The sequence below is a fragment of the Mustelus asterias genome, chromosome 8, assembly GCF_964213995.1.
Source record: "Mustelus asterias chromosome 8, sMusAst1.hap1.1, whole genome shotgun sequence".
Taxonomy (NCBI): Eukaryota; Metazoa; Chordata; class Chondrichthyes; order Carcharhiniformes; family Triakidae; genus Mustelus; species Mustelus asterias.
Genome location: NC_135808.1, coordinates 114792741 through 114812295, shown reverse-complemented (window position 1 = coordinate 114812295; position 19555 = coordinate 114792741). Strand labels below are relative to the sequence as shown.

Below are 19555 nucleotides of genomic sequence, written 5' to 3'. Positions count from 1 at the left end.
GCCGAATATCCTGGTCCTGATATCTTGTAGCTACAATATGTATGTGTCTGCTGCAGTTAGATTTCTGCTCAATGCTGACCTGCAGGATGTTGATGGTCAAGCAGATTGGTCTGGCAACATTCTGAAACCATGCTGGCTTCCATTTTTTACTTATTGCTAATTTTCATTTCATTATTTTGCTTATCACTGATGTAAGACTAGTAGGTCTATAGTTCACTGATCTTGTCCTTTCCCTTTTTTCAAGAATTGCTAATGCCTTGGCTTTTTCCACTTCAGTGGGATCAGCTCTTTACTTATTAACTCATGAGAACAGTTAGCACCTGTCATGTGTCATCCCTGGTCTCTCATGCACGGAGTGCAATGTGGCATCTGAGCAGCAATGTGATACAGCATGCCTTCTTTGAGCATTCAGATGCAACCAACTCACCCAAGGTGTCACTGAACAGCATACAAGAACACACACAGGTGTACATGACAGAATGTGGGCAGAACTGACCATCCCCAGATTGATTGTACAGCCGAACCTCTTAACTGCGGAGTGTAACCTCTGTGTTATCTCCTCAGACCCAAATACGCTTGTACGCTTTGATATCTGGGAACAAGGAAACATCAGCCTATTGCAACTTACTGACAAACTTCAGAATGGCCTCCGTCATGCTCTTTGTGATGTTGTAATGGAATTTCGAATGCTCCAGTGCCCACTCTGTATTGAGTCCTACTGTCCAGGCATGTTAACACCAGAGAGTGACACAAATGGTAAGAGTTTAAAATTAACTCAACAACATGGTACAGAATAGCAGACGAATGTTGTTACACACAGTAACCAGGGATTCCACACTATTTTTACAGAGCTTATTGATTCGGGAAAGGTGCTGCTTTGCACTTACAAGTGGGATAGTTTGAGTTTCAGCTTATCCAAAACTCTGCTGCTCATACCCTATGGCACATAAAATCCCACTCGGCTGTCTATCCTGTCCTTGCTGACCTGTATTGGCCCCTGATCCACCAATGCTTCCAATTTCAAAGTTTCAGTCTTTTGTTAAAAATGCTTTCTGATTTTTCCCCTGCCCTAATTCTCTAATCTCCTGCAGCCTCATAATTCCTCAGAATGCTCTGATCATCTGACTCTGGTCTTGTGCATCCCTGCCCTCCCTTCATCACTGGCGACAGTGACACCATCCACCGACTCCCCACATCCTAGAATGACTTCCCGCTCTTCCTGTAAGATCCTCTTTAACAAAGCTTTAGGTCATGCCTCCTCATGTTTTAGTTTTGTCTCAGCATCCGCTTTTGTTGGAATACGCATCTTTGAAGGGCCTTGAGATGTTTTCCTACATTTAAGGTGCTTTTTGAATGCAAATGTTGTTATTGATAAATTGGGACAATGGGGCGAATTTTCCTGTCCGCCTGCCACGGGAATCGTAGTGGGCGAGGGGTGGACCATGGAAAGATCCGTTGACCTCGGGCAGGATTTTCCGGTTTTGGGACAAGTTCAGCTGAAAAGTCCCGCTCAGAGTCCCCTTTTAGACTCTTTTTGTACTTCGCAGGTTTCCCTTCACTTCCTGGGGAGTGTCACTGTATTTTTTGACTGGCTTTCACATTGCGAGCATTCCTTAACGGATATATTTTTTCTGAATGGTCAGGTCGGTTCAGCAGGTCAGGGTCAGAGATTAAGGAAACGACCATCCTTTCTGTGAGTGCGACTGGAAGTAAAAGCAGCCCTGTACCTGTGCACGTTGCACCTGTTTCAACCTCCACCTCGAGTAACTCAGAATCCACCACTCCAACAAGCAAGACAGGCCGACGTAGTTTCTGGGATATGTTGGTGAGTGTAGAAACATGGAGGCCAACAGTGCTACACCCAAAGCATGAAATGGTACTGCAAAAATGTGAATCATGTGCACTCACACAACACCACAAATGTCGCGGCAAGGCCACTGTGTGCTACCGAGCTATTTGGACAGTCTTCCTTGAGATGAAAAGTGACTGGGAATCTTTATCTTTTTCAGAGTAAGACTGACTTCTCAGACACTGGCACCCCTAAGACCACAGACGACATTGTCCTGGAAAGAACTGATGACAGTCGCATTCGCCGCAGACACAAAACAGAACATTTGAAGCAGTCTTCAAGTCACGACCGAACGTCCACGGTAGAACTAGAGCAAACACAGAGGCAGGCAGCTTCAAGAAGGTAGAGTCCCCATCATCTAATCCATCCCTGTTAGTATTTGACTGTACAGTAGCCATCGATTACAAAGACGACATTTAAACTGTATTAAGTGGGCCGGCTATTTCGGGTAGCTCAATCAAATGCTCAGTCACCTTTCGTTCACCCTCGTCACCCCACAGCACTATTTTAATGTATTTGAGTCACCCACTTAGTAAGCATCAATTTCTGAAAGGTATTGGTCCAAAATTTACTGGAGCAGCACAACTCGCAGTGGGTGCTGTGAACGAAATTTGTACCTGAGGCTTCTATGATGCAGATTTCTGGAAATGGGAATTGATATTGGTACAACGAGGTCTGAGCTTCAGATTCAGTGGTCTATCTGCTTAATTAATTCTATGTAAGGATAGTGATCAAAACAGCACCAATGATAAAGAAGGAAATAGGGTGAATTTGAGTCAAATTAGATATCGAAAGAGAAACAGTGGGCTGGATCTGGCAGCCGTTCAGCCAACTGAGCTAACCGACCCATTTTTTGTAATAACAGGCATGGGGATTAAAGTTAAAGTTAATTTATTAGTGTCTCAAGTAAGGCTTACATTAACACTGCAATGAAGTTACTGTGAGATTCTCTTAGTCGCCACATTCCGGCACCTGTTCGGGTCAATGCACCTAATCAGCACGTCTTTCAGACCGTGGGAGGAAACCGGAGCACCCGGAGGAAACCCACGCAGACACGGGGAGAACGTGCAAACTCCGCACAGACAGTGACCCAAGCTGGAAATCGAACCTGGGTCCCTGGGGCTGTGAGGCAGCAGTGCCAACCACTGTGCCACCTGATTACTAATCAATATACTATGTCTCACTGGATTTCCTGCTGATAAGTCCAGGTGGTATGGTCATTGTTTATAAAAATATCCAAGTATATGTTAAGATCCAGAGCTGTGAGTCAATCTCTTTGACATTCACACTCCTTTCTTTCTGACTTTTATTGTTCTTTTATCTGACTTTTATTCTCAGTTGAGATTTTCAGGTGACCGATTAAGAGGTTTTATCAAGTATTTATTTCTGTCAGGGCAGAGTATTTAATAGTCCTCAATTATCGTGAAAATTAACTATCTGTTCTTGTTCTAATTTATATAGACAAGTTCGAAATGCCTCTCTGTTGTGATGCTCCATTATGTGTATGCAGCTTTGATATATGCAGATGAATACGTTGTAATAAATAAAGGTCATCGCTATTGCCTTCTAACTCTCTGCAGGAAGCGGACTGGCCAGCTGGAGGAAGGAGACCTGGGATCTCTTCATCCCCTTTTCCATGTCACTTGTCAGCAATGGATGGCATTCATGGGTAGACTGGGTGAGTATGTATTCTGGATTCTTTATATGCAATCCTGAACAGTGGCTGTATTTGGATATGAAGCACCCTTCTTATATCCATAGCTGAGCTACACCAAAAAATGAATAGTACATTTTCTCTTTTCAGATCTGTTCGTATTTTGATCTGTGAAATCAAACATTAAACCCTAGCTGTCAGCCTCGCTCAGCGGCAGCGCCCTTGCCCTCTTTTTAGGTAAACAGGTGTTGCCCTCTTTTTAGGCCTTGCTTCTGAGTCAAAAGGTTGTGAGCTCAAGAACCTGAATATGTCATCTTGGCGGTTGCTTTTTGTGCAGTACTGAGGGAGTTCTTCGCTGTCTTTCAGATGTAACATTAAGGCAACGCCCTGTGTTCCCCCCTTCCCTTCAGGTGGATAGAGAAGACGCTATGCATTGTTTCAAAAAAGAGCAGGGGAGTTTCCCCAGGTTTCATGGCCATCTTAACTAACGTCCGGTCATTTATTTCATTCCTGTCTGTGGGAGCTTGCTGTTTGTAAAATTGGCTGTCTCATCTGTTACACTTCTTTGGCTGGGAAGCACTCTGGGATGTCCTGAGCACATAATGAGGCATCGCATAAATGCAACTTCTCTCAAAGATTAAAAGTGAACTATATTATCCTTTTGTTGAGCTGAGATGCCAAACTGATTTATCTACTATTGTGATAAGGGGTATGAGACCTCCCTATCAATACAGAAAATGAAAGTCAATGGCTGTGATGCTTCTGGGACCATGATACATTTAGATGTATAAAGATGAGCACTTAATTAATGTTTACTGAGGCTTTGGATGCACAGCTTAATTGTACTCATCCATCTTTTTTGTCCACTAACAGAGCATGTTGGTAAAATTGTAGGCCTGAATTGGTCAGGATCCATTCATCTCCCCTTCAATTACTTCAATTAAGATACAAATCTTTTCAAGTCCAACTGTGTGAAGCAGCAGGTGCAATAAACTACAACCAACTCAATGATGTTTACGACCAGATTGATTGCATTAGTGTCTCTTCACCTCTGATTGTCAAGCTTCAGTCTGGATGATCCTCAGCTGTGGAATAATCCACTGGCTCTCACATGCACAGTATCTGGAGATCTGGATAATGCTGAGCTAATAACCTACAGCCTTGTTCAGGAGTTTTTCTTTTTGCTAACCTCAGCTGTCCTCTGAACACTGTTATGCTATTGTTCTGCTGTTTAATCAAGAAAATCGACCTGTCTTTGTCAATGAAATTCTAAAATAAATAATAGGTATGAGTAAGCTTTCCAAGGCTGTTGAACAATGGCCTAGATATATCTCATGATTTCCTCTTTCATTTTAGTTACCTGGTGGTGAAGTTTAATTTGAGTCACAGTTTAAAAACCAAATGTTTTTTGGGGAGTGAGAATCCCTAGCTATGACAGACTGGTTATTGCAGGGAGAAAACTGTTGGAGTGATTTGGTGTGTCAGCTCATTCTGTTGCAAAATGTTCCTGATTATCCTGCTTTTTCTACTCTGACCAGCACGTGGCAAAGGTAGTAATCCTGAGATTTTACCTCTGATGTCCTACTTTTCAACTTACTTCCTAACTCCCTATATTCTGCTTTTAGAATCTCAATGTTTTTTTTTAACCAATGTCACTTGTACCAAGGTGTACCACGACAACTGGCTGTCCTTCTCCCTTCAGAATGTCCTGCAACCGCTGTGAGACATCCTTGACCCTAGTACCAGGGAGGCAACATACCATCCTCGAGTCTGTTTTGAGGCCACAAAAACGCCTATCTTCTTCACAATTGAATCCCCTATGACTATTGCATTTCAACACCTTTTCCTCCTCTCCTGTGCAACAGAGCCAACCATGGTGCTATAAATTTGGCTGCTGCTGTTATCCCCGGAGAGGCCATTCCCCTCAACAGTATCCAAAACAGTATATCTGTTTTGCAGTGGAAAAGCCACAGGAAATTCCTGCAATGCCTGCCTAGTCCTCTTGCTCTGTCTTGTAGTCACCCATTCCCTTCCTGCCTGTGGAGTCTGAGCCTGCGGTGTGACCACCTCTTTATACATGCTATCCACGATACTCTCCATCTCACAGATGCTCCACATGTCCCCAGACGCCGCTTCAGCTCTGACACCCGGGCTTCCAGGAGCTATAGCTGGAGACACTTCCTGCATACATACTGGTCCTGGGAACTTAGATCATTCCTCATCTCCCACATGGAGTAAGAAGAGCAGACCATGGCTTGGAGCTCTCCTGCTATGTCTTACCCCTTTTAAGTTAAATTAATCCTTTTCATATCAAACAATATCAGCCAGGGCCCTTCCTCTCCGCTGAAGTTGTTTGAAGATTTCTTAAGTGCACAGGATGTCATCTAGTTAGCAGGATGTCATCTAGGGGAGGCAATGGCCAAGTGGTATTATCTCCAGACTATTCATCCAGAAACTCAACTAATGTCCTGGGGACCCGGGTTCGAATCCCGCCACCACGGATGGTGGAATTTGAATTTGATAAAAAATATCTGGAATTAAGAATCTACTGATAACCATTGTCGATTGTCGAAAAAATCCACCTGGTTCACTAATATCCTTGAGGGAAGAAAATCTGCCATCCTTACCTGGTCTGGCCGAAACGTGACTCCAGAGCCACAGCAATTTGGTTGACTCTCAACTGCCGTCTGAAATGGCCTAGCAAGTCATTCAATTCAAGGGCAACCAGAGATGGGCAATAAATGTTGGCCAGCTAACGACGCCTATGTCCCATGAATGAATTTTAAAAAAAGGTTTACAGAGCTTCGCATGGCTTCATCCATATTTTAAGGCTATTTTTGTTGTGTCCCCATCCCTTCAATTCCAGAAGAGGCAGGTAACCTGCTCATGTGCTCTTGATCCAACTGCTAGAACACGTGCTAGAGTTTCCCAATTTTCTTATGAAAAAATACTTTACTTTCAGTTGACACTTCTCACAATGGTACAACAATGTTGTATCATTCGGAGTGCTGCCCCTTCATCGGGTGAGTGCACCTTTAACCTGGTGTTGTGAGACTTCTTACTGTGCCTATCCCAGTCCAACGCCGGCATCTTCACATCATATTTTTTATTGCTCATGTTCTCGCTTTCGTTTGCTGTGGAATTGGTGCCAAATTTATAGCACCATGGCTGGCTCTGTTGCACAGGAGAGGAGGAAAAGGTGTAGAAATGCAATAGTCATAGGGGATTCAATTGTGAAGAGAATAGATAGGCGTTTTTGTGGCCTCAAAACAGACTCGAGGATGGCATGTTGCCTCCCTGGTACTAGGGTCAAGGATGTCTCAGCGCGGTATGTATGGCAAGATGCCATGTTGGGAAGTCCCTGACTTGAATCTAATCTTACAGCTCTCATGAGCTACACCACCAATTCAGTGAACCGTATTGTCCTTAATATGAGCATATGAATTAGGAGTAGGGGGGTAGGCCACTCAGCCCCTTGGGCCAGCTCCACCATTCGATAAGACCATGGCTGACCTGATTGTTACCTCAACCTCACATTCCTGCCTGCCCCCGAGAATCATTCAATCCCCCTCCTCCCTTCTGAACCTATCTAGCACTGCCTTAAAAATATCTTAGTAAGAAGTTTAACAACACCAGGTTAGAGTCCAACAGGTTTATTTGGTAGCAAAAGCCACACAAGCTTTCGGAGCTCCAAGCCCCTTCTTCAGGTGAGTGGGAATTCTGTTCACAAACAGAGCATATAAAGACACAAACTCAATTTACATGAATAATGGTTGGAATGCGAATACTAGTCTTTAAGAAATAAAACAACGTGAGTGGAGAGAGCATCAAGACAGGCTAAAAGATGTGTATTGTCTCCAGACAAGACAGCCAGTGAAACTCTGCAGGCCCAGGCAACTGTGGGGGTTACAGATAGTGTGACATGAACCCAATATCCCGGTTGAGGCCGTCCTCGTGTGTGCGGAACTTGGCTATCAGTTTCTGCTCAGCGACTCTGCGCCGTCGTGTGTCGCGAAGGCCGCCTTGGAGAACGCTTACCCGAATATCAGAGGCCGAATGCCCGTGACCGCTGAAGTGCTCCCCAACAGGAAGAGAACAGTCTTGCCTGGTGATTGGCGAGCGGCGTTCATTCATCCGTTGTCGCAGCGTCTGCATAGTTTCCCCAATGTACCATGCCTCGGGACATCCTTTCTTGCAGCGTATCAGGTAGACAACGTTGGCCGAGTTGCAAGAGTATGTACCGTGTACCTGGTGGATGGTGTTCTCACGTGAGATGATGGCATCTGTGTCGATGATCCGGCACGTCTTGCAGAGGTTGCTGTGGCAGGGTTGTGTGGTATTGTGGTCACTGTTCTCCTGAAGGCTGGGTAGTTTGCTGCGGACAATGGTCTGTTTGAGGTTGTGCGGTTGTTTGAAGGCAAGAAGTGGGGGTGTGGGGATGGCCTTGGCGAGATGTTCGTCTTCATCAATGACATGTTGAAGGCTCCGGAGGAGATGCCGTAGCTTCTCCGCTCCGGGGAAGTACTGGACAACGAAGGGTACTCTGTCCACTGTGTCCCGTGTTTGTCTTCTGAGGAGGTCGGTGTGGTTTTTCGCTGTGGCACGTTGGAACTGTTGATCAATGAGTCGAGCGCCATATCCTGTTCTTATGAGGGCGTCTTTCAGCGTCCGGAGGTGTCTGTTGCGATCCTCCTCATCCGAGCAGATCCTGTGTATACGGAGGGCTTGTCCGTAGGGGATGGTTTCTTTAACGTGTTTAGGGTGGAAGCTGGAGAAGTGGAGCATCGTGAGGTTATCTGTGGGCTTGCAGTAGAGTGAGGTGCTGAGGTGACCGTCCTTAATGGAGATGCGTGTGTCCAAGAATGCAATCGATTCCGGAGAGTAGTCTATGGTGAGTCTGATGGTGGGATGGAACTTGTTGATGTCATCATAGAGTTGTTTCAGTGATTGTTCACCATGAGTCCAAAAGAAGAAAATGTCATCGATGTATCTAGTGTATAGCATCGGTTGAAGGTCCCGTGCGGTGAAGAAGTCTTTTTCGAACCTGTGCATGAAGATGTTGGCATATTGAGGTGCGAATTTGGTCCCCATGGCTGATCCGTGGGTCTGGATAAAGAACTGGTTGTTGAAGGTGAAGATATTGTGGTCCAGGATGAAGCGGATGAGATGTAAAATTGCATCTGGAAACTGGCAGTTGTTGGCGCTGAGCACTGAGGCCGTTGCAGCAATGCCATCGTCATGGGGGATGCTGGTGTAGAGTGCCGAGACATCCATTGTGACAAGGAGCGCTCCTGGTTCAACTGCTCCATGTGTGCCGAGTTTCTGTAGGAAGTCCGTTGCGTCGCGACAAAAGCTGGGGGTTCTTTGTACAATGGGTTTCAGGATGCCCTCGACATAGCCGGAGAGGTTCTCGCACAGGGTCCCATTGCCCGATACGATGGGACGGCCGGGTGTGTTTGCCTTGTGTATCTTCGGGAGGCAGTAGAGATCTCCAACGCGGGGAGTACGTGGAATGAGAGCACGGAGGGTGTTCTGAAGGTCCGGATCAAAGGTCTTGATCAGAGTGTTGAGTTGACGGGTGTGTTCTTTGGTCGGATCTGCAGGTAACTGTCTGTAGTGTTCCTCGTTGTTTAGTTGTCGGTACACTTCTTTGCAGTAATCCGTTCTGTTCAGTATGACGATGGCCCCTCCTTTGTCTGCTGGTTTGATGACAATGTTGCGGTTGGTCTTGAGAGCGTTGATGGCGTTACGTTGTGCTTGGGTGATGTTCGGGGCTGTCTTGTGAGTGCGGCTGATGAATTTGGTGTTGACGCACCTCCTGACGGCTTGGGCATACATGTCAAGTCGAGGGCAGCGGCCTTCCGGAGGAGTCCAATTCGACTCTTTCCTCTTCGGATGCACTGCGGCTCTCTCTGTCGGCTGTTCCGGTTCATTGGCTGTCTCATTGTGTTCGTTGTTGGCCTCTTGGGGTTTGTGGAAGAACTCCCTCAGCCTCATTCGCCTGATGAATTCCTCTGTGTCTGCTGCGAGACTGATGGGGTCTATTTTGGTGGTGGGGCAAAAATTAAGCCCTCGGCTGAGAACTTCGATTTCATCTGGTTGAAGTGTGTCGTCGGACAAGTTGACAATGGACATCCCCACACCCCCACTTCTTGCCTTCAAACAACCGCACAACCTCAAACAGACCATTGTCTGCAGCAAACTACCCAGCCTTCAGGAGAACAGTGACCACGACACCACACAACCCTGCCACAGCAACCTCTGCAAGACGTGCCGGATCATCGACACAGATGCCATCATCTCACGTGAGAACACCATCCACCAGGTACACGGTACATACTCTTGCAACTCGGCCAACGTTGTCTACCTGATACGCTGCAAGAAAGGATGTCCCGAGGCATGGTACATTGGGGAAACTATGCAGACGCTGCGACAACGGATGAATGAACACCGCTCGCCAATCACCAGGCAAGACTGTTCTCTTCCTGTTGGGGAGCACTTCAGCGGTCACGGGCATTCGGCCTCTGATATTCGGGTAAGCGTTCTCCAAGGCGGCCTTCGCGACACACGACGGCGCAGAGTCGCTGAGCAGAAACTGATAGCCAAGTTCCGCACACACGAGGACGGCCTCAACCGGGATATTGGGTTCATGTCACACTATTTGTAACCCCCACAGTTGCCTGGGCCTGCAGAGTTTCACTTGTTGTCTTGTCTGGAGGCAATACACATCTTTTTAGCCTGTCTTGATGCTCTCTCCACTCACGTTGTTTTGTTTCTTAAAGACTTGATTAGTTGTAAGTATTCGCATTCCAACCATTATTCATGTAAATTGAGTTTGTGTCTTTATATGCTCTGTTTGTGAACAGAATTCCCACTCACCTGAAGAAGGGGCTTGGAGCTCCGAAAGCTTGTGTGGCTTTTGCTACCAAATAAACCTGTTGGACTTTAACCTGGTGTTGTTAAACTTCTTACTGTGTTTACCCCAGTCCAACGCCGGCATCTCCACATCTTAAAAATATCTAACAATTCTACCTCCATTGCTCTTCAGGAAGAAAGTTCCAGAGACTCAATTCCCTGAGAGGAAAAAAACCTCCTCATCACTGACTTAAATGAGCAACCCCTTATTTTTAAACAGCAACCCCCTGATTCTAGATTCTCTGACAAGAGGAAACATTCTCTCCACTTCCACCCAGGCAAAACACCTCAGGAAATTAGAGTATTCGATCAAGTCTCCTTTTACTCTCGTAAATTCTAGTGGATATGAACCTAACTTCTCCAACCTCTCTTGGTTTTGACTTACTATGTGCCACATTTTCTCTTGCAGGGTGTCCCTCCGTGCAGCAGTGTTCTGTTGATATTGGCTCCCGATTTCTACTCAGCTCCATTCTCACCGAGATTGTGAATTTGATCAGCAGTCTTGCCACTGACACTACTGTCAAAATCTTTGAAAAAATTAGGTAGGTTTCAATTTGTTTGTGACGTGGGCTGTAGAAAGTTATGTTTCGGGACTCTGTTGCTCATATCTGTTTGAACTCGAGTCAAAACAATGCGGAAATAGTGCTGAATCCTTTGTACTCTAAATAGAAAGAACTACTAAAAGATGCTTTGCTATGTCCTTTAGGGGTGTGAAAGTTTTCTCTGTGTATTTTTTATTGGTCTCAACACCAGGTTAAAGTCCAACAGGTTCATTTGGTACCAGGAGTTTTCGGAGTGCTGCCCCTTCATCGGGTGAGTGCACCTTTAACCTGGTGTTGTGAGACTTCTTACTGTGCCTATCCCAGTCCAACGCCGGCATCTTCAAATCATATTTTTTATTGCTCATGTTCTAGCTTTCGTTTGCTGTGGATTTGTCACTCTTGCCAACTGAAGGTTTATTTATTTTTTTAATTCATGCGTGGGACATGGCATCACTAGCTGGCCAGCATTTATTGCCCATCCCTAGTTGCCCTTGTTCAGAGGACAGTTGAAAGTCAACCGCATTGCTGTGATTCTGAAGTCACACATAGGCCAGACCAGGTCCTTCTCTAAAGGACATTAATGAACCAGATGGGTTTTTTCCAACAATCGACAATGGTTTCATGGTCATCAGTAGATTCTTAATTCCAGATATTTTTTATCGAATTAAAATTCCACCATCTGCCATGGCGGGATTCAAACTCAGGACCCCAGAACATTAGTTGAGTTTCTGGATTAATAGTCTGGCGATTATACCACCAGGCCATCACCTCCCTGATAACATTGCATGTAAGAAAGCCTGCCATAGAAATCTAGTGTAGATGGGTCCTCTCTCTCCGTCTGCCACTTCTGCCTCCCCCCACCCAAGCAGCATGAAACCTATGTCTTTCTATGGAAATGAAAAATATACCCATGATCACGCAGAAGTTGAAACCATGTATGCAGCTAAGATGCCAGAGACTTGTCTGGTTAAAGTGCCTTTCAAGTTCTGCAGCAATGAGTGTACATTCTGCTACAAAAGTGTCACAGAATTCTGCAAGGCGTTATGTTTTGCTTGGGGTAGGATAATGGGCGCTGCGTTTTGTCCTTTTCACGTGGAGTAGTATAACTTGATCTCCATGGCTTTAAATTAATTGCTAGCTTCATAGAGATGAAGAATAACTTGAGCGAGAAATTTCTCTTCCCACCCATCACCTATGGTGGTAGCTGTACCTTCAACCTTTGGGTCTCAACTCTGAACTTTCCTTCCTTCACCTCCAATGCTCCCCTACTCCCTTGAAATCCATCTTAAATTCCACAATTTGGGCAAAGCTTTTGGTCACCCCCCCCCCCCCCCCAATAATTCAAAAGTTGTTGGCATCATTATTCCAGCAATACTGTAGGAGACTGCAGCCATAAGATTGTTAACTCTTCAGAGGCTTTGCATTTTCTGAATCAAACTTTACCCCTCTTTTCTCCCTTTCATTGTATTTTAGCTCTCCACATGGTTCTACTTTCCTGCCATATTCTCTCAGTCAACACTCCAGTACTCGGCCTGGTTCTGCTAGACAGTTCATTCTGATTGGGCGTAATTTCCACCAGTGGCGTTACAGTACTGAACAAGGTACGTTGTAAATAGTATTGGTTTGGTATGTGCCTCCTCTTGCAAACCGAGTTAGCTAGGTGACGACAAAGTACAAATCCAAATTGAGCTTTGCACTGGTTGGTTTGTCAGACACTACTTAGTAGTAGTCAGATGTTAAATGAAGCAGATCATTGCATACCTTCATATTCACCCACTGAGGTGAACAATAAGATTTGGATTTTCATACATAAATACACATGGGAGAGATTGACTAGTTGTCATGTAGTCAATGCTGACAATATAATTGGAATCCTAGCCAATTGCCATCAGTTTTTTAAAGAGGAAAGTAATGCATGTTAAGAATTGCTTTTGCACAACTGGAACCGAGGTTCCTGGAGAGGAACGATCATTTTGCTCTGTTAACTGAAAAGTCTTGCATGTTGCTTTTGTTGCTGGAACAATGGTTTGTATCCAGAAGTGTGGAGATGAAAGTATCTCTGCTTTCTAGTGACTGCTAATTATGACATGTGGCAGAAAAACCAAGGGAAAGAAAGTCATTTTAAATGTCTGTGTGTCCAATTTGAAATTTAAAAGTACGTAGTTAGGATTCTTGGAACATTTAAATTGAATAATTAGGTTAGCCTCTCTTGCTGAGGAGTCAGAATTTTTCTTCTGCATAATAAATTGCATCTCCGTGAATGGCTTTGAGCACATTGTGAGAAATTACCTTACCCCGACAGTCATGATGTCTCATTCTTAAATAAGGTTTAATAATAGATATATCATGGGCCGTTTTCAAATGTGGCAATCATAAAAAAAAAGTGTTTAATTGCAGCAATCAATCAATTTGGTATGGATTGTAACGCAATGGGCGTAATAAATTACAGAAGATAAGATCTTGTGCATTAAATCAACTTACTTACCTGTCCAATTACTGAGTGAGTCCTCTTCTTTAGTATTGAAGCCTCATTGTGTCCGAGTGAGTGCCAAGTACTTGAGTGTCGTGACTGTTAATTTTCTCTGTCATGCTCTGCTGTGCTGTGCCTGCTCATATTTTATGTGCCAACAGTTGACTGTGATGGTGGTGAGAGCAGATCTTTGGTAAATAATGTCAAACGTAAGTCTCACCAGATGTTTTTATGGTGATAATGGTGGTGGGTTAAGCTTGTGAAAGAATACCTTTCTTTAGATAACAGAATGTTATGCTGTTCAGGTGAAGTAATTAGGCATTGTCTGTGAAGCACCATATACATCTCTCTCTCAATTAGAGGGAGAGACAAAATTGGTTTCTGTAGCTTGAGTGGGCGTCACTCCACCTCAAAATGGGGCAAGGCAAAGAGATCAGCCTCCGTGAACTGCCGCAGCCATCACTTCTGGCATCATTCAGCACCACTCAATAGCCATCTAGCCAACTGAGCTAACCAACTCCTGCTGCTGTTTCTAATTTTTATAATTTATGTATCTCACTGAGGCCACAATATGGGAGTCCAACAAATAGGAGTTTGTGCTCTAGAAGGCATACTGCTGAAATAAAGAGCGTGAGATATAGGAGAAGGTGTAGACTGTTTGGCCCCTGGAGCCTGCTCCTCCATGCAATACTATCATGATTGATCTTCTACCTCAACTACCCATATCCCTTGATTTCCTGAGACCAAAAGTATATTGAGCTTGGTCTTAAATGTATTCAAGATTGCAATATATGTCATAAAATCTGGGCAGTGTTGCTCATTTTCCCATTGAAAATGACTATTTGTATATAGGATTGTAACAGAAACCACCCCAAGTGTATTTGATTCACCAAACACTGGGGAAAAGTGATAACTTCCACACATCTCTGTGCAGCTGAAATTATCTTGCACTGCCCATGTTGGTGTTATTGTATCATGGAAGTGCAGCACTGAAAAACTGCAGTTATATTAGTGAAGGGTGAGATTGAGGCTAAAATTGTCCTACACTCCTTCTTTGCTAACCAAATAATTTTTCTTTATTAATGGGGATCTGGAACCAAATGTGAAATGTTGTGGGCCATGACACCAACCGGCTGAGATGTTGAACATATGCTTCAGAACTTGCTGCATCCCTAGCTAACCTGTTCCGGTAGAGCTACAACACTGGCATCTACCTGCCAATACAAAAAATTGCCCCGCTGTTTCCTGTCGACAAAAAACAGGAACATCTGACCAGCTCCCATCAGCTCATCTTCAATCATTAGCGAAAAGATAGAACCAGTAGTCAACCACGCCTCGAGGCAGCATTTACTCACAAATAACTTGGTCGCTGATGCTCAGTGTGGTCCTGTCAGGTTCACTTGGCTTCAGACCTTTCACCTGTCTAGGTCGAAACACGGACATGGGCTAAATCTAGAGGCGAGATGTGAGTGACTGTCTTTGAAATTAAGACAGCAGTTAACGATTGGGGCACTGAAGAGCCTTAGTAAAACTAAAGTCAGTATTGATTGGAGAAAAACACTCCAGTTGCTGGATTCATACCTCATACAAAGGAATGTGATTGTGGTTGTTGGAGGCCATTCACCTTAGTCCCAGGACATCGATACAGCTGTTTCTCTGGCAGCAGCTTAGAGCCCAGCTATCGTTAGCAGCATTGCCAATGATCTCCGTCACTCATGAGGTCAGAATTAGGACTGCACTTTGATGAATGCACATTATACAGCTGCATTCGTAACGTCTCAGATAACATCCAGGATAACATCCAGCTTTGAGTGGTACAGTGGTTAGCATTGCTGCCTCACAGCACCAGGGACACGGGTTCAATTTGGGTGACTGTGTGGAGTTTGCACATTCTCCCCGTGTCTGAAGGGTTTCCTCTGGATGTTCTGGTTTCCTCCCATAGTCGAAAGATGTGCAGGTTAGCTGGGTTGGCCATGTTCAATTCCCCCTTAGTGTCAGGGGGACTAGAAGGGTAAATACATGGAGTTATGGGGATAGGGCCTAGGTGGGATTGTTGTTGGTGCAGGCCAAATGGCCTGCTCCTGCACTGTCGGGATTCTATGATTCTAATAAGTGGCAAGTAACTTTTGTACCTCACAAATGCCAGGCATTGACCACCTTCAAAGAATACAAGCACTATTCATTTTCACTCAATGGCATAAAAGTACCTCACCATTGTAGGGGTCACCGCAGTAAAATAAATATAATGGCTACAAGAGGCTGGGTATTTTGTGGCCAGTGATTTTTCTCTCCAATAAAATTTGTTTCTAATGTAATTAACGTTTTTTGTTTTTTTTTCCTTTACTGTCAATGGTTTGTCTACATTGCCTACCATTCCCAGGCAAGACTTCAGGCGGGTGATCTATCCGTTAGCCCCCCCTCATTCTGTCAAATGCTTAGCTTCGTGGGAATGAGCTGATCTAAGTGGTTTAAAACCATCACTTGCAGTGAATTTATTCTTGTCTTTCACCCTGAACTTTCCGCTTGATGGAATAGCTAAAATGGGTAACTATCCTTCTGGGGAAACCAGAAGTGCAATCTGGTTTGCCAGTCTGGTATGTTAAAACTCCAATATACGGTGCTTCCCCGACTTGCTTTATTTTTAATTTGAAGGATATGAAGATGCTAGTTCTGATATGAGTCATTATTTTTGTTAATTACTTGAAAATCCAGTATATTAAAAAGATAAGTGAACTTGTTACAGTTTTGTAGTGTGCTAATACTGTTACTTTCTCCCTCCCTCTCTCTCGCAAAATAAAACATGAAGCTCACAAGGGGTTTCAGAGGTTTGAGGCATTGGAGTTCAGTACGGCTGAGAAATCGGGTGATCCCTCCAGTGCAGGAGTTAGTGGGAAGGGTATGGTCCCCCGGCAACGATTCCTCGTAATTGACATCATTGATAAGAAGGTATCTAAACCGTAACCTCGTTAACTTCCTTTACTTCTACAGTAAGAGTGATAATGAAATTCCTCTTGTTGATTAAGTTTCCCAAAAATGTAACTTAAATCTAAAACAGGATTCCTTGTTTGATCAAAGCAAATTACTGTGTATGCTGGAATCTGAAACGAAAACAGAAAATGCTGGGAAAAACTCGGCAGGCCTGCCAGTATCTGTGGAGAGACAGCAGAGCTAACATTTCAAGTTTGGATGACCCTTTTGTCAGTGTTCTCTCTCCACATATGCTCACAGATCTGCAGAGATTTTCTGTTTCTGGTTTGATACTTGTGTTCAATTTTTAAATACAATTGTTGACAGCAAGAATTTTATCTTGCATATTTCCTAAAGATGAGAAGAGTTACCTGTTATAGTTAATGTTCAAACTGACTTATTTGTCAGCATTTATTAAGTGAAGTAAGAAGTGCTGCAAATTCCGTCAATACTTGTAAAGAGAAAGGGCAGGATTCCCGTTTTAGGTGTAAACCCCTTTGCCCAGAAATGTGAAATTGTTTTATTTTTCACCATGCTAATAGTCCAGTATTTGATTCTTTTCCCTTAAAATGTTTTTATTCATTGTTTTGTCCCTTTTATAAAATAATATTCTCCCCTCTGCTCACTGTGTGCAGTGTTTTTGTTTTGCGTGCTGATGTGCTTTCACTTTTCCAGCTAATCCTGTACACCTATAACTGGTCGGTGGATCTGGGAGTGTCATTGAATCGAGGATTGATTCGTCTTATTCAGTGGCAGAATGCACGCTCTCACGTCGTGCACTGTCTCCTCAGTCAAAAGATGGGGCTCTTCCATCACTACTGTTTTGCTGATACACCTGTATACGATGACTCCAAACAGGTAACGTACTTCACCGTCACGATGACAAATGTTGGGCGGAATTCTCCCCAAAAATTCTAAGGGTTGAATTTGCGGGAAAACTGGAGCAATTCACGCTGTTTTTTTCAGTGGGGGTTCACACGAGAATCTCCCAAACTCTCAGCCAAGCAGAGACCACCAGAGTGAATATCATTAGTTTAGAGGCCTATTCCCACCCAGGAGATTGAAATCAGCAGGCCTCTGCACATGCGCAGTGGCCCCGAACTGTCAGTCTCTTGTTTTCTGGCTAGCTCGATCACTGGCCAGCCCGGAGACCCGCAGTGCTACCGCCCCCCCAACCCTTTCACGGGCTCCTTGACCATTCCCGGGCCAGCCTCGACCTCCCCACACCCCCACCCTGTCCAAACTGCTCCAGCCTCTCTCAACCCCCTCCCGACCTCACGTAATGTAGACACCCCTGCCCCACCCCCCAGCCCGCTCCGATCCCTGGCCTCCCCCCCCCCCCCCCTGGCCTCCCTCCTGCCCCTACGATCCCTATTGCAGAGTGGCAGCGGGACCCTCCCAACCCACCGATTGCCCCCTAGGTCCCACCGGCCCCATATGCGCTGCTCCTTTGGCGCTGCCTTATGGCTAATGGGCAGTGCCAAGGTGCCCCTTGGGCATGGACACTGTCCCCTTTGGGCAGTGCCAGGGAGCACTGGCTGACATTGCCAGGGGGCACCACACCCCGCCCCCCACTGCTGACCCCCTGGGGGCCCCCGATTCTTCCCCCCACCCCCCCCCCCCCCCCCCCCCCCCACTTCACTCCAGAGCAGTCAGACCGCTAGTTCCCCGAAAGTGGGGAGCTAGTGTGATTCCCCACTGGAGTGAATCACTCTGGCGGGGTGGGAGATGTCAGCGGGCCCGGAGAATTCAGTCCTATGCTAAATACTACTTAGATCCTGACCCCGCCTGCCATTTGATTTCCGGCACCGTGCAGAAGCTGCCGGAAATCCAGCCCTGGGCGACACAAGCGCAGCACGAACGCTCGCGGGAACCCCGCGAATCGGCTGACGCGCAATTCTCCCAGCCCGTTGACGCTAAAATATTAGTGCAGCGGGATAGGAGAATCGCAGCCGTTATCTTACAAGCCGATAGAACCTATGTTGTCAATTTTATAAATCGCTTTCATCACTCGTAGATACGCTGCCTGCATCTTCAAATATGACCTTATGCTTTTTCTGTTGGAAATAAAGGATTCCTATTGTCGGAGGAGGAGGAGAAAAACAGAGTTTGAATGTAACAGGAGCAAAGTGCTATGAATGTAAAAGTGTGCACACTTGAATGAGAGGATAACTTGTGTAATGGAATGCCTGAATGTAAGATGGGAAACTGTTTTTTTAAAAAAAAACATGGTTTCCTGGCTTGATTGTTACTGGGTCATGAATTGTTCAGAATATTTTAGCCCACCAAATATGAATGAACTGAGTAGTTCCCTGCTTTCTAGAGATGGTATCACTTGAGTTTATGGGTGACACGGTGGCACAGTGGTTAGCACTGCTGCTTCACAGTTCCTGGGACCCAGGTTTAATTTCGGCCTTGAGCGACTGTCTGTGTGGCGTTGGCACGTTCTCCCCGTATCTGCGTGGGTTTCCTCCGGGTGCTCTGGTTTGCTCCCACACTCCAAAGATGTGCAAATTAGGTTGATTGGCAGTGCTAAATTGTCCCTCTGTGTCAGGGGGATTAACAGGGTAAAAATGTGGGGTTACAGGGATATAGGGCCTGGGTGGGATTGTTGTTGGTGCAGGCTCGATGGGCCAAATGACATCCTTCTGCACTGTAGGGATTCTATGATTCTCATAGTGGAGAGAATAGAAAGGAAAATTCTCACAAAATTTAAATGACTCCCGAATACACCAGGAAATAAAACTAGAATTTTTTTTATGGCACTCTAAATTAAGAGTAAATGAAAGAATGAACTGTCATCAGGATATCTCAAAGCACATTAAGTCAATGGTTTATTGTTGAGCTGTGGTTGCTATTTTTATGTAGCCAACTCCAGCAGCCAGTTTGCATAAAGGAACATCCCACAAGTAGCTAATGATCGGTTAATTGGTTTTGATGGTGTTGACTTAGGGATGGACACTGACCAAGAGAATTTCCAGTTCTTCTTCAAATAGTGGAATCTGCATCTGACTCTTATTCAGAAGGATAAACGTCCGATAATGCAGTATTGCCGTACCACTGCATAAAAGTATAAGAACAGATTTTGCACTCAAGTCTTTGGTGGAACGTGACTGAGACTCCAACAAGGCTACAATCAATTGAGGCATAAATATGGC

At 45.0% G+C, this 19555-nt stretch overlaps 1 protein-coding gene across 4 annotated transcripts in view; it reads left to right on the top strand.

The window, feature by feature from the left end:
* The window catches only part of szt2 (SZT2 subunit of KICSTOR complex), a 195857-nt gene that overhangs the window by 124676 nt on the left and 51626 nt on the right, over positions 1 to 19555 (top strand). For 3 of the 4 annotated variants that reach the window (XM_078218778.1, XM_078218777.1, XM_078218775.1), the window contains 8 exons: positions 565 to 756; positions 1644 to 1825; positions 2010 to 2191; positions 3430 to 3527; positions 10828 to 10960; positions 12434 to 12561; positions 16237 to 16376; positions 17073 to 17255. In XM_078218778.1, the coding sequence (XP_078074904.1) occupies positions 565 to 756; positions 1644 to 1825; positions 2010 to 2191; positions 3430 to 3527; positions 10828 to 10960; positions 12434 to 12561; positions 16237 to 16376; positions 17073 to 17255 (1238 nt within the window). Of the gene's footprint in view, positions 1 to 564; positions 757 to 1643; positions 1826 to 2009; positions 2192 to 3429; positions 3528 to 10827; positions 10961 to 12433; positions 12562 to 13591; positions 13640 to 16236; positions 16377 to 17072; positions 17256 to 19555 lie in introns of all 4 variants that reach the window. The other variant, XM_078218776.1, reaches the window with a different exon arrangement.